Here is a 16,123-nt window from a genome sequence, read left to right as displayed (position 1 = left end):
CGTTACTACTACCTCGATACTTAGAGTTACATAGCTAATAAAGCGATTCCGTTTAAAGTTTTTATTTATTCTTCTATGTAAAAGTAAGACACCGCAAAAAATTATGTTATATCTATTCAAAAAATTCTTTCACCTGCAGTATGTCCTAATAAAACTAGCTTTTTCATTAATAGAATGCCCTTAGTGAAATTTTGGTCAATAAACTATTTTTTACAGACATTTTCGAGAAGTCTTTAAATCCACAATATAACGTTGCGCATCATTTTATCAATAGACTCGTACTTCCAGTAATATTTACAAAATGGCTACTGTCTGCTAAAAATTTCCAAATTTGTTAAAAATTAGTCATCGTGTTTTAGGTCTTGTGACTTTGATAGTTGTTGTGCGACTGAAAATAACACAGTACACTATCTAGACTTCTCCCGCATTTCCTTATGTTGAGTTTTTGTAGTTTTTGATAGGTAGGTAAAATGATTTTATTGACGGCGTCAAGCTTGCATTAAAAAAAACAAAAAAACAAAAAAAAAAACAGGACAGAGCCACATCTGCAATACATTTATTTATTGTTACATGTCTACAGTCTACACTCCCTTCTCTCTCACTGACTTTATATATCCGTACTATGTTCTACCTTAGAATAGCCTACACCATACTGCACCTATAACGATTCTGGATCTTAACTGACATCAAAAGTCTACAACTATTCTTGATCTGAACTGGCATCCATTGTCAAGAACTATTCTGGATGCCTGTTAATGTCAAGAACTATTCTGGATGCCAGTTAATGTCAAGAACTATTCTGGATGCCTGTTAATGTCAAGAACTATTCTGGATGCCATTTGATGTCAAGAACTATTTTGGATGCCAGTTAATGTCAAGACCTATTCTGGATGCCTGTTAATGTCAAGAACTATTCTGGATGCCTGTTAATGTCAAGAACTATACTGGATCTGAATTGACATACAATGTCGAGAACTATTTTGGATGCCAGTTAATGTCAAGAACTATACTGGATCTGAACTGACATACAATGTCAAGAACTATTCTGGATGCCAGTTAATGTCAAGAACTATTCTTATTGCCAGTTAATGTCAAGAGCTATTCTGGATGCCTGTTAATGTCAAGAACTATTCTGGATGCCAGTTAATGTCAAGAACTATTCTTATTGCCAGTTAATGTCAAAAGCTATTCTGGATGCCTGTTAATGTCAAGAACTATTCTGGATGCCAGTTAATGTCAAGAACTATTCTTGATGCCTGTTAATGTCAAGAGCTATTCTGGATGCCTGTTAATGTCAAGAGCTATTCTGGATGCCTGTTAATGTCAAGAACTATTCTGGATGCCTGTTAATGTCAAGAACTATACTGGATCTGAACTGACATACAATGTCAAGAACTATTATATATCTGAACTGATATTATATTACTCATTATGGCAAGAAATATTCTGAATCTAAATATGAACTGATATCCTAGAACTTACAACCTAGATGTAAAGCTATGTATTATTTTTTTAAGAGCTTGAGCCTACTGCACACATAAAGTAAGAACCATGATTAAAAGGCTGAAATAACTTAAACATCATATTAAACTAAATTTAATGTAAAAGAATTAATTGATTTCCAATAATTTGTTGAAGTATATTATGAAGCAAATTAATGAATTTTATATGAATGGACCTCAATGAAAAATGGTTTAAATAATTATCTGTAGTCTATGGTGGTCCATTGATGCCACCTGTTTCATAATTTGCTGCATTTTTGCAGGTAAAATGTCAGTTGTGTCTCAAGTGACTGATCCTGCTGCCAGGTTAAAGTTACTGTGTGATTATGGTTCACAAGTTGAGGTGGATTATTCTCTACCAACTAAACTCTACTACAGATCTGGGAGGGAGTTGATTAGAATGGCCACAGTGTATCTGGATGAAGCAAATTTAGAAAGTGCTTTTATTCTTTATTCTAAGTATATTACGTAAGTGTTCTAATTTAGATATATTGAGAGTAATGGTAATGTATGAGATTAGCTGGATACATTTAATGATTTCTGAATACTTGGCATTCCTTAACTCTGAGTTGTGTCCCATAGTGCAAGTTGATATTCGTTGGAAGCATAGTCTCACGCTATGTTGTGTATGACGCCCGATGTCATTATCCCATTCCCAATCAGGAAAAACAGGACTTAAAACTAATATGTTGTTTTCTTTTTCACTTCAGACTTTTTGTAGAAAGACTTCCAAGTCACCCAGAGTATAAATCTGTTCACCCTACAGAACTAGCAGAAATCAAAAAGGTAAATTAACTCCTGTACAATGAGGTCTCTTTCTTTAGACATTTTTATTGCCGCTATTTTTCAGCTTCAGTGCAATCTCATAATTTTTCTTCTGCAGTCCTGTTCTAATGATGTTTTTCTTAACCAATCAAAGTGTCATGTATGACCTGTTTTTTGATAATAATGATGAATTGTGGGATAGAGAAACTAAGAATAGAGTCTAGCCTCCTTGCAGTTTATATCACACAATTCGTTATTATTATCCATCCATCTTTATTACAAATATTTTGAATGGTGGTAATAGATTTTTTATCAAAAAAATGTGTTGGCAGAATGTAGATGAGCTGTGGACAGTTAATTAAACATGGAATAATATTCCCACTGTCTTCTTCATTTTTTTTCTAGAAAATGAAAACAGTTTTTCCTCTAGCAGAAGAAATAAAATCCAAGTTAAAGAAGCGATATCAACAAGAGGAAAAGATACGAAAAGAAGAAGAGGTAGAATTATATCTTACAACTTTCTTGATGCTAGTTGAATTTTAACTTTCATATGGTCTTAAGAGTTATTCTGGCAATGTGAATATTGTCGTCAAAACAAATGCAATTATTTTCTTTTTTTTTTGGTTTTTGATTAATTTTTGAAAATTAAAATAATTAAATTCGGGATTCTTAACCATAAGAACTGTTATAACACAATAATGAATATTCAAAAAGTTTTATTTTTATATCAGGCTAAACGTCAAGCCGAAATAGAAGCTGAGAATGCAAAAAGAAAAGCCGAGGAAGAAGAGAGATTAAAACAAAGATTAGCAGAGGAGGAAAGATTAAGACATGAATCGGAAGAAAAATGGTGTCGTGAACAAGAGGAGCGATATCATGAATTACAATTACAAGAACAGAAGAGATTACAGGATGAACAGGGAAAACAGACGTCATTTGGTGGATTGGCTGAAATCGGAAGCTCGTCTGTTGGTTTGTTCGATGATAAAGGAAGTTCATCCAGTGGTTTAAACAATGAAAGAATTTCTGTTCCATCAGGAATAGTAGATATTACACAAAATGACTTAAATAACTTTGTTCCCCAAGCCAAGCCACGTTCAACAATTCCTTTAGTCCCTGATAGAGATCTTAAAAATAAACTGACAATCAGTGAACCATGGTAGGTAAACACAACTCTTTGAATTGGAAGCTTGTGCTATGACAATTAATTAAATTGATTTAAATGATTTTTAAAATGCCAGTAATTTCAGAGTCATTCAATTGTAATTTACTGAAAATATTTTCTTCATAATTATGAGGTCAAAATATTATGGTTTTAGCTTTTGATACGTTTTTTTTAATAAGCCTGAAATGAAAACTTACTGTTTATTTCGGGTCTGAAATTGAACTCAATTGAACTGGTAAAACAAACACGAATATTTAATTCACTATAGGTCTTAAACTTAATTTATTATACATACTTCAACATAATTCTAATCTTCTTTTAACATCTTTTCTCCTGTCACCTTGTACCTAGGTATGATATCGCTCTTTAGTTGCTAATACTTTTAAGCACCCATTTTTATATATTTGCAGTATTCCTGGTGCACCAGTAATAGATAGAAATAACAAACCAAGCTATGATCATTTTACTAGTATTGGTTCGTTTGGTGGTAGTTCTTGTAGTACATTACGTCAAGTTATTATACCATCTAATATCTTCTCACAGTTCTTATTGAAAGCTGAATCTAACACCAAGAAAAATACAGAAACATTGGGTATATTATTTGGTAAATTGGTAAGTATTTTCTTAAGTTCAACTAGCATTTTATTAATCCCCTTTTAAATTTTTATAACTGTTAATAACTCTACTGCTTTTGTGATTGAGGTTTTGTTGTTTTTAGTCTCTTTTGTATTATATGTTGTGTTCCTTTGGGCAAAATTGTAAAAAGGCCAGGCCTAATTTTCCCCCTAATAAAGATTTTATTATTATTATTTAGGGAAATGCTAAGCTAGTCCCTACTTAGTTGGCTTCATTGAAATATGAGCTTGTCAGTTTGGTATTTTTCACAGTAGATTCACAATAGTGCCTATAATCTGTTTCAGTCGAAAAATTCGTTTACAATAAGTGACGTGTTTATTCCAAAACAACATGGTACCCCAGATAGCTGTGATATGGAAAATGAAATGGATCTAATTGATTTTCAAGATAAATGTAATTTAATAACTTTAGGATGGATTCATGTAAGTTGTAAACCTTTCACAACACAAGAAGCCAACCACATAATTACGTGATTCAGAGTTACCTGGGTAGTCTGAGCGAGCTAGGAATCAGTCATTTCATGATTAATATTTAATTCAGGCTAACTGTTTTTATATAAGAAATAAAGATTGGCTGTGCGACCAGTTATCCCTGATTATCAGTGACTGGTTTCGTTCGTGTTTGAACTCTTCAGTCTGATTAGACTCACCTTGCGGGGTTCTATTTATACTCTTCATGGACCCCGTGGAAGGTTACCCGGGTATAACTGTATTTATAGAAATGCTTAATCTTGTTACTATGAGTTCATTATTGCTAAAGCTGCACTAATATCTAAGGGCCTTTAAGAAAGATATATCATAAAATGTTTTGTTTTAGCGGAATTGCAAGAAGCAAGACAACATATCATATGCTTATTTGATGGCTCAGATATTATATTTAAACAATATTCTATTTAAAACAATCATGTCATTTTTACAGAATATGAACAAGGTTTATCCGTCACCTAGATATCTTTATCCAAGCAATATTCTAAATTATTATTTTCCAGACCCATCCATCTCAAACAGCGTTTTTATCCAGTGTTGACATGCACACTCACTTCCCGTACCAGAAAATGATGCCTGAATCTGTAGCTGTAGTCTGTTCACCTAAATATAAAGAGTAAGTACTATTTTTATAAAGTCTTTGAATGAAATTTAGCAATTGTGAGTTCGATATATAGACACAGCTTTATGGAACAACAATCACTGGTTACTATTTTTATGTTGAAAAACAGATCACAGATTATTCTTCAAGTGAACATTAAAAGTTAGAAATGAATAAAACAATTAGGGTAGGAGTATTATACAAGACCAGCAAGCTGAATTTTTTTAAAAAAGACGGTAAATTAACGTTTCCATTTTAATTTTAAACGTTTTCATTATAATTTTAGATCAGGTGTATTTAGATTAACTAAAAATGGTTTAAATGAAATTGGTTCGTGTACACAGAAAGGTTTTCACTATCATCAGAAAGAACCGCCATTATTTGAGGTAGGTGTAACAAGAATATTTACCAAAATTGATATTAATGAAATAGAGCGGTATTTATTTGCACCTTGATAAAAAGGGACTTTTTGCCATATCATACTGTACAAAAATTAAAACTTGTCAAACTTCTAGGGTCTAATTTATAGGCCCACTCCACCTTATTCTGATTTCAAACAAGTTACTTTAGAATATATCTATCATTAAAGTTATTTAGGGCATCAGCCACGGTTCAAAAGTTTTAACAACCCTCCAAACTGATTGCCTATTTGATCTATAAAATTGTTTATTTATTGTAATTACAGGAAGGGGAGAATTTACAGATGACCAGTGATATATCAATCAGTATACAAGATGCTAGATTATAACACACTCTGCTACTGGCCTTGGTTTCACACAATATATTACCAGCAATCTTTATCTTGTGTCAGATGTTCAACAAGAATTCTAACATTCAAGCTGAATAATATTTTAAATAGTAATGTGGTTCTCTGGTTAAGTTCTGGAGTTACAGGAACCACAGACATCTGATTCATTTTTTTCCTTAAAGTTTTGGTTCCCAATCTCGGGTCCTAGGGGTACCTGTTAACACCTCAGGATGGTTGGATTGGGAATCTGTAGAGTGAAAACACAAGCTTAAATAGTCCCCAACAACTCCAAGTCTTAAAAAAAAACACAGTCATTTCTTGTAAACTTTAATAAGTTATTTTTCACACAAAATGATAAAATTTGGTTGTAAGATATTTTGTGAAACTAAGCCCTGACTCTGTTATACTATGTATATCATTGTATCATGTGATATATTTGTGCCATGTGCGGATTTTATCTGATTTTAATGGTGCTTGTCAGTTCTCAGTGCCAATATATGTATGTACCTGTAGTCACAATGCTGGTTGTTGATAAAATCCACTTTTGCTAATTAGATATTCAACATATTTCTTGTATATCTTAACCTTTTAAAGCCACTGCAGATCAACATTTTTTGTCATGTTTAGGCATCATGCAAATTGACTTCAACATGAAAGATTAGATTTTTTTCATTATCTTTTATATAAAGTGAATTTTGTTATTGGTTTTATTGGTAAAAAGTCACAAATAATCTAGTCTACATTACAAATATAGACTAGAAATAAGTGAATTTTATGTTAAAATGAATATATTTAAGAAAACTTGAATACTTCGCACTGCTCTACTAGAAGTGTTGAAACAGCACAATTCATGCTGGAAATTTATAACACTAAGTTCTTATAGATATTAATGTATTGAAGAAGATCTGTAACCGTGCTTCAAGCAAAATCTTGTTGCAAGTGGAATACTTTCATACTTTGAAAACCAAACAATTGGTTATGTTATGATATTATTATGTTAATGTTTGCTTGAAGTAATGCTGATTTTGTGGACCAATAGTATATTGAACCATGTATAGTCTACAAAATATACTTATACACATCCAGAGGTGATTCAAAACATTATCAGCTCGAGCCCAATTAAGGAAAGGTTAGCCCTGTCCTACAAAGCTGTCCTGATGAGGATTGTGTATCCTAAACATGTCAGCAGCTAGGGAAGAAACCCAAGCATTTATAAATTGTTTGTGAAGCAAGGAGCACACATGGAGTCAAAATAAGGTACTCATGTTTATGTTTTAAAACTTCTCTGCATGTGCATAACTATGTTTGACCTACTTTTGTATATTGTTGTTTATATATCACTGTAATACTTATTATTTATGATAAAAATAAAGAACACTTAAATTTGAATTCTTCTAATGAGTAATTTAAGATAATAAAGTGGGATATATACCTCCTTCTTTATATGCCTGATTTGGCTAGTGCAGTGAAGATGGACAAGGCCATGCAGTGTCCAATGAAGGATATTATGACATTTTCAACATGCACGGTCTGTTTGGTTTATCATTTTTCTTTGCCAACTAGAACTAACTGTTAGCACTTTCAAAAGCAAATTTAACCTATCCTTGGGCCAAGAAATCCCAACTAAAGATGATTTTATTGTTCAACACATCTGATTGGTCAATTACCAAAAAATGATTTTAAATAAAGCTATTCTCACCGATCAAGTTTTTATATTTCTTAAAATCTGGTTTTTATCTCTTAAATTTTGTGAAACATAGTCATGGGATTTAACCCTGGACCTGGGCCCATATTCTCGAAACGATCTTAGCGCTAGGATGTTCTAGGTTCTTATCGTCTAACATTGACTCTAGGACATCCTAGCGCTAAGATCGTTTCGAGAATATGGGGCCTCGAAGTCAGATAACTATTTTACTGAGACAACACGATCTCCACGCAAAAATATAACACAGTATCTCATATCTTCACAAAATATACATTTATTAACATTGTGATATACAGAAAATAATAGACTCAGTTCAGATATTTCTACAGATCCTAGGACAGCTTCAAAACAATAACATTGACAATTTCTTTTGTATAGAACTATAAACAGTCTGCAAATTATAACTGATAAATCTGCCCTTTTACCTTAGCTAAAAATATGGAATTTGGATTCAATTACCACAAATAAATATTAAGTTAAAGCTGGATTGACTGGAATTTATTGAGTGGACTTAAAAATGGGTTTCCTTATTTTTTTACTGTCAAATTAAGCAAACTAATTGATTAATTGGTGTTTCTAATGAATTATCATGTATTCTTAATCATATCATTATGTTCTTATTGCATATAATTATGAGTTTTAACCAATAATATATTTCCCTGTATGTACAGTCTGGATGAACAAAAAACACTTTTTGACCTTTCTTGATCGGTCACTCATTGGAATTCTACTGGTAATTCTCTTCTAATTTAGCTAATTATGAATTAATTATGGACAAGCGAGACAAACTGATATTTTTCCAAGTCATTAGAACACCTCTACTTTCTATTCATGTAAGTATTAGCATTTTCATTTTCATAAATGAAAATAAGGGAACCCATCTTTAATGCAAGGTCAAGAGACTTTCACACTCCGAGCGAGATTATGCCCCAAAAACAAAATAGACTGTTCATATCAATGTTTTTAGCTGTCCCTGAATGTAAATAAATATCTTTGTGTGATATACAAATAACTAATAGAGCAAACTAAAGTAGTCGATACAAAGAATAACACAAACACCGGCTGATAGAATAGTATATCACTCAAGAGTGGCAGAGGAATCAAATTCTTCCAACACTAGCCATGACTAAAGTGTTCAAGGGCTTAAGAAGAATTTGTATGAAGAAAGAGGTCTTAATATAATCTTCAAGACCATTTATTCTATTCTATTTCCAATGTAATGTTTCATTTATATAACAAATGAAATAACATAATTAAATCACTAACAGAAGATATTGCTCAATATAGAAAAACATAAATATTACACAGAATTCAAGATTACTAATGGAAAGCAATTAACATATCTTATTCAAACTAATTAATAAATCTTCTTCAAACTAATTAACAAATCTTATTCAAATTAATTAACAAATCTTATTCAGATTAATTAACAAATCTTATTCAGACTTGTTAACAAATCTTACTCAGACTAATTAACAAATCTTATTCAGACTTACTAACAAATCTTATTCAGGCTTGTTAACAAATCTTATTCAGACTAATTAACAAATCTTATTCAGATTAATTAACAAATCTTATTCAGATTAATTAACAAATCTTATTCAGACTAATTAACAAATTGTGCACTAATTATCTAATTATACAGTAACATTGTTCTTTTACAAAACACATTATCCATTCCACTAAAAAATAAATATAATATAAAATATTAGTAAATTGGGTGAAAAACACCTAATCAGAGGCCTTATTCTTCAAAACTTTAACTAACTTAAATCCAGATTCAAAATACAGTCATCTGATTGGATAAAAGAGCTAATTCTTAAATTAAATTTAGTGATTGACCAATCAAATGTCTGGAACACTAGAATCATTTAAGTCAAGTTCTTGAAAATAAGGCCACTATTCATATGATTGATGTTTAAACTGATATTGTTAAATGTCTAGTGAAATAGAGATGAGAGGTTCTATTGAATATAAACTCAACTTAAAATAATTTCAGCATTCTCTAAATCTGATTGGACAGTCTGTAAAATTGATATATAAATTTAGTTTATTATCCAATCAGATCACAGGATTTCTAACAGCTCTTACCAATTGTTAAGGACAAACTACTATCTTAGGTTTATGGAGAAACTGGTCCAGAATTTCAAGATTTTCACAGGAAAATAACAGAATGACAATGACTCACTCAATGAATATCAAAACAATAAAATAAATTATTGAAAATTTTCAAAAAACATTTTAATAGACAAAATTGTAACCCAATTTTTAAAGTAAACGAAAATTTGTTTAAGTAGATGTTAATAATACTTGCTCAAATAATCAAACAAAAATATTTACATACATTAGGGTCCGATTCAATACGGCCCACTTTATTTTTGAGGTAGGAGAAGTAGTTATGAACACAATATAAGTCTAGTGTATATAGGACTCATTGCTACTTTTCCGACCTCCAAACAAAATAGACCCTGCTTGCATATGTCTTGAATCATACCAGGATATGCATAATATCTCAGCTCAACTACAGGTTTTATGTGTATTTAGTTCAATTAGGACAATTTTAATACAAACTTGAACGTCACAAGAGATTTTTATCTTAGTAGATTTAATATGTGTCATTATGTTCACCTTAAATTACAGTAGAGAGACGATAATACTAAGAAAGTAGGACAAAGGTATTTCTGCACCTTCATCGATGTTTACAAACATCGAGAACAATCCACTAGGTTAATGTCCATTTTGACCCGTGATTTGGTTGAAATCATTTGGACCAAAACAGGGGCCATATTGACTACCTAACCCATCTGGTACACACTCATTGTGAAATATTTTTTATCAGGCAAAAATATTGGCTCACATTAAACGACGATTTAAAACAAATTCATGACCAGTCCATTTCAACTTTATATAAGTCTGACTTACCCAAAACTAAATAGACTGTTCTGATTTACACTTTTGAATCAAACTCTGTCAACCAGTTGAACAAAAATATTGGTGCAGATTCAAACAAGAACAGTTCACTTTTATTAATAGGTAGTTAAAGTAGTAATGAACCTGGCTTGTTCACTTGCGAATAATATTCAATCTACTAAAATAATGGACTGTCCTTGTGAACGTTTTGAATTAGATCTGGACGTGTACAAATATCTTTACCTGACCTAAACCTCAGAATATCGCAAACTGTTCGTCATTTGGTAATCAGATTCAGTTGCCACTTATTCCACCTTTAGACAAAGTGGACTCTTCTTGTGACTTTCCTGGATGTGCATTTATAACAATGACCTATATTTTACGATCATCTCTACAGTATTATTCATCTTTTTAGAGAGAAATATACAAACATATTATTGAGTTTTATTTACATTATTTTATACAGCTAAAACTTTATTACTATACTATCATTGCATCAGGAATTTTGATCCAATTTTATACCAACCGGTCATAACAAACATGCCTGGCGTTCATTGTCACAAATTCTGAATAAGGAGGAGATAGTCATCAAAAGATGAGCTTTAACAGCTGAGAAGTTTAGTTAAAAAGATGAACTTCAATGAAGCATTTTTGTTGAATATAAAGAAACCTCTTCTCAAATTTTAATTCTGAAAAGAGCTATGGTGCCTTTATATATATCACTCATTCCTGGGTCCAGTGCCACAAAATATCTTTCGATCATTTTTGCTGAAAGCGTAATATAGCTCAATGTAAAATTTTACGCTCATGACAAATTCTTATCACAAGATGGAAAAAGGACTCTTGGCTTTCTGTAACAATTTCAGAAATAATCAAGCTACTAACTGCTTATTTTTGCGTATCAAGCTCAAAGGGTTAGGTTTATCAGCTGATGAAGTAAATATCTAGACGACTATACCCCTTCTGATCAGTCTCATCTGTCTATTGTTAGACCTCAGTTTTATTCTATGACGTACAATAAAATAATAATTATTATAAAGCAAATAACGGGTTTTCTTCATCATCTTTTTGTATCTGTCTGTTACTACGAGTTGTTCCGCGCTGTGGGGTTCCCCCAGTCTCAGCAGGTATACTAGGTATACCACTATTACCAGTTGTTGATCTTTCATTTAAAAATCTATCAAATTCTGAAAAAGATAAAGTTACATTTAAGCTTTTAAAAATAGAATTTCTGTAATTGAAATAAAGTAGTAAAAACAGTTAAAACAGAGAAAACCAACTTTAATATCCTGTTCACAAAATTATGATTTATTGCCTAGTTTAGGACACCCAGACTTCTGTTCCCAACAACGCTGTGAATAAACAAAGTTGGACTGAATGACCAAGACTATATTTTCTAATTTATCTGATATTCCATGTAAATCTGTGAGCAGGATTAATTCTGCAGGAGTTGTCTATAATATTAACATCTATGTATTAGTTATTAACTATAAAGTTATAGAACAATGACTAATTTTATATTTCTAAGATGTGAGAGAAGAGATGAAGATTTTAACTATAAAATTGAAAGAAAACTACTCATTTTTAATTTTTTTTGGACATGACTGAGACCTAGAGAATACAGCTACAAAGTGAAAAGACAACTATGTGAGACTATTGTGAGTGATGCTCAGCACACTATTGAGATAAGTGAAGATATTTTTTAATATTAATCAAGAGATCAACTAGTAAGAGTTAAAAGATAAAGACAGGTTATTAATGTTTCTAGTCAATCATAAAAAAAATAAAATCAGTATTAATTTCAATTAAGTATATTAACTTCAATATACCAATAACCATAGCAATATACCTTAAAGGGAATGTAAAGAGATTTTCTAAATTTTTTTGAGTATAGGGGACACTGATAGCATCAATTTACACCATTCCAATTTTCAATCAGACGGCTGTAATTCCTGCAATTCTACTAAAACTAAGCGTTTTATGTCACTAATCGTAAAGTCCTTACGTGACAAAGCATATTTTACAATTAGTGACGTCATCAAACACTTAGTTTAAGTGGAATTGTATGAACCACAGACGTAGTTGGAAGGGCACAAATTGATGCTATCAGTGTTCCAGATACAGATAATAATTTTAGAAAACCTCTTTACAATCTCTTTAAATTAGTTTTTAATCTACAGTTAAAATTGGAGATCAACTAGTAAGAGTTAGAGAAAACAATAGGCATTAAAATTCCAGTCTAATGATTAACAGTATAAAATAAGTTATCTACAGGTTCAGTTAGATTATTATACCAAATACCAGGGCAAAATTCTTAATATTCAAAATTCAAAATGAAATAATAATAATGATAATATTTGTATTGCGCAGTAATTCACTCATTTAGGGAATGCTCAAGACTCAATGGAGTTTAACATCCATTTAGAACCTCATTCGTCATAAAAGCAAATGAAATGAAAAGGGATGTATGGTCCGTTAAGAATTTATCTATCGAAATAAAGATAGTGGACCACAGCAATATACGCCCACCACGGCATTCGGATGGTCAATATTCAAGATTTTAGGGCAAGGGCAATAACTCTGCTTCTAACGGTCGAAAATAGCTCAAATTCGAATTGATCTTCGTTTAATGAAAATGTATACACATACCGAATTTCATTTGATTCCATCAAAAAATCTAGTTTTAAGATCGTTTACAAGCAAATGTTGACGGACAGACGGACAGGAGTGCTAACAATATAAGTCCACATAGAGAGATGTGGGCATATAATGAAAAGGGATGTATGGTCCGTTAAGAATTAATCTATCAAAATAAAAAAGTGAATATGAAGTCAATCACAAAGCTAAACATGAAAACTTAAGAAATAAAATCTACCTGGATTAAGAACATTATCTACCAAAATCAAAACAAAAATTCAATTTCATTTTTTAATATAAAAATACTTTTATCGTATTTTTTTTTAGATAAATTTATAAGTTAGTTCTGTCTAAAGAAAGAATTAAGGAAAATAAAGGAAGACATAAATCACATCTTGAATACGTTTTTTCCTTTGTATCTTAGATCATTTAAAACATAATATAGAATATACTGGTGAATTGTTAATATATAATGGAATTCTATAGGTCATGCTCTTCATGTTAAATCTATATTGTATCTATTGTATGACAGACTGGAAATAAAGTGAAATGTAACAAAAACACCACTCTTAATTTTGAAAATTAAATTTTCTAGGCAAGAGGCAATTCTAAGGTTGTCTAAATATATCTGTTATGAGAATTTTGGACAAATACGACATACTATTTTTGACCTTCAAAGGAAGAAAATAATTTGTCGGACAAAAAAATCCTTAATTTGGAAAATGAACTGATCTAAAGATACATAACACTGTATCAAAATGATTGATGTAATGCATGTGTGGAAGAGTTCAATTGAAGTTTTAAGGGATCAAATAGATAATTGGAACATTAATTCATGTGACAGGCAACAAATGCCAACTTATTTTGACAATGAATTAATCTAGACATACAAAACAGTATAAAGTATGCACATGAGGAAAAGTTCAATGCTATTTTAAAGGGTATTTTGTCTTTAACAAACAACAATGTTTCCAGTCTATCTATGTATATCTATCATAATAAATGAACCTATATTACCTGAACTAGATATGGTATCTGCTGTTGCTGAATACTGTCAAAAATACAATAATTTTCATTAGTTATTTGTTAAATATAAACTAAAGTCTTTCAATTGTAATAATCTCTTAATCAGACAACAAGACAGATTTCTTGGCATTGATCTTTATCAGTACTCTTTCACAGCTGGGTTGGCCACAAAAAGTGAAAGCAGATGATTTATTCAAAGTCAGTGAAAATCTCATGGTAGTTATAGATTCTAATCCTGGTCGGCATGTGAAAGTCTGATGACCTTCAATAATTTCATCTTTGCTCATAATTCCAGTCGACCCAGCTGTAAACAGAAACAGCTAATTCAGGAAAAATCAATGCCAAGAAGTTTGACTGAGAACCAGACAGGATCCTTGTAATCCTACGTTAAATTTTTATCGTTGTGCATGTAGATGTGTGTTTACTTTCTTTTCAGTCTTGTGTCTGCTTCATTTTCAAGATTATTTTCGCAATTTAAGATCTGATGGATCATAGGATGAATATCAAGATCAACTAATCAGAATAAAAATAATAAATATTTACCCCTGGGTTTGTTTCTCTAATATAAGCCTCCATTTCATCATAATCACTCTCTTTATCTTGTAACTAGAAATAATAAGATTTATTAATTAATATTTTTAAATTACCACTGTCAAATTATTAAATTTTATGGCCATTTCACAAATATATGTTTCTGTATATATACAATACTGTACGCCACACCAGTATTATGACTTGTGAGTAAAGTGAGAGATTACAAAACAAGAATTTTGATGCCCTGAGCAAGATCAGGCCCAGTATTCTCAAAATGATCTTAGCCCAAGGATGTCCTTAAAACAGTTTTAGACATTAAGACCTTAGGACATCCTAGCGCTACGATCGTTTCGAGAATATACAGCCAAGAATACACAAATTTAAATCTGCATATTTAAAATTATATGCCTGCATTGACAAATCACAGAAAATAATGATTTTACGGTATCAAGCATGTTTAAGGCAGAATAAAAATGGATTATTACATTTAAAACATCTGGTTGTGCTTTGACATTAACAGCTTCTCCTAGCGAACCTTTCAATTGTTCATCTTGTTTAGAGTACGCCCTGTTAAAAAATATACAAAATAACTCAAATATTATACAAAGTTCTACGAAAAACATGTATTCATTTGCAAGAAAATTTAGAAATGAAGACATTTTTTCTTTTAAAAAATCAAATATATATGGCCAGATTTATGTAATTCTCTTATTTAACTTAATTCACTAAAATCTAGGAACATAAATCAACCCAACTACTAATGATCCGAACAGCAAAACGAAACCCGAAATCTGTAACAACGTATTGGCAAAATATTGATAGCAGCTAATGAACTTTTCACATGAAGAAGTATATCAATTTTAAGTGAAATGTTTCAAACTTTGATCAAAATTTAACCATCTCATTTAAAAGATAGCATCCAACTTGTTTATTATGGCTTTGAACACACATTGAATTTTCTTCAAAAGAACATACGTACCCTTTATTTTGTTTATTTTCATCGAAGGATTGTCGAGATTGAGCAAACATATCGAAATCATCAGATTTAGGCTGATATTCAGGTGGTTTACTAGAATCTGGTTGATTACTAACACCTATAACAGATTATATATTTCCTTTCAATAACCAGAAATACAATTTATTCTTTTACCAGATCAATTTCCATTATCCACAGGAAATCAAATATTATCAATCAATCAATGTAATTATCACCATTTTTAGTTAGAAACTCTTGTAGAAATATCATTATAAAAAATACAAAAACCTCTCAGCATGTGTATTTAAAAATTATGCAACGTTTTAATTTTCTGTGTGTTTCCATTCTACAGATATATTTAAGAATTGAAAAACAAACACAAGTGTACAGAAGCGTTGAAAAAAATTTCATGATTACAACAAATCATACTGGT

General features: G+C 31.0%; 2 protein-coding genes across 2 annotated transcripts; both read left to right on the top strand.

Moving 5' to 3' along the window:
* Positions 1–1,770: 1,770 nt before the first annotated feature.
* LOTGIDRAFT_110159 (hypothetical protein) lies at positions 1,771–2,297 on the top strand (the record flags this gene model as incomplete). The annotated part of the gene is made up of 2 exons (XM_009047100.1): positions 1,771–1,970; positions 2,213–2,297. 2 exons carry the CDS (start codon positions 1,771–1,773, stop codon positions 2,295–2,297), a joined length of 285 nt encoding a protein of 94 aa, XP_009045348.1.
* Positions 2,298–3,936: 1,639 nt separating this feature from the next.
* On the top strand, positions 3,937–5,609 carry LOTGIDRAFT_110402 (hypothetical protein; the record flags this gene model as incomplete). The annotated part of the gene is made up of 4 exons (XM_009047099.1): positions 3,937–4,044; positions 4,353–4,490; positions 5,057–5,169; positions 5,441–5,609. Coding segments are annotated over 4 exons (528 nt in total), but the record flags the coding sequence as incomplete, so codon positions are not given.
* Positions 5,610–16,123: the final 10,514 nt, after the last annotated feature.

This window comes from Lottia gigantea (genome assembly GCF_000327385.1).
Source record: "Lottia gigantea unplaced genomic scaffold LOTGIsca_11, whole genome shotgun sequence".
Taxonomy (NCBI): Eukaryota; Metazoa; Mollusca; class Gastropoda; family Lottiidae; genus Lottia; species Lottia gigantea.
The sequence above is the reverse complement of the archived record's forward strand: the minus strand, read 5'-3'. Positions and strand labels throughout refer to the sequence as shown.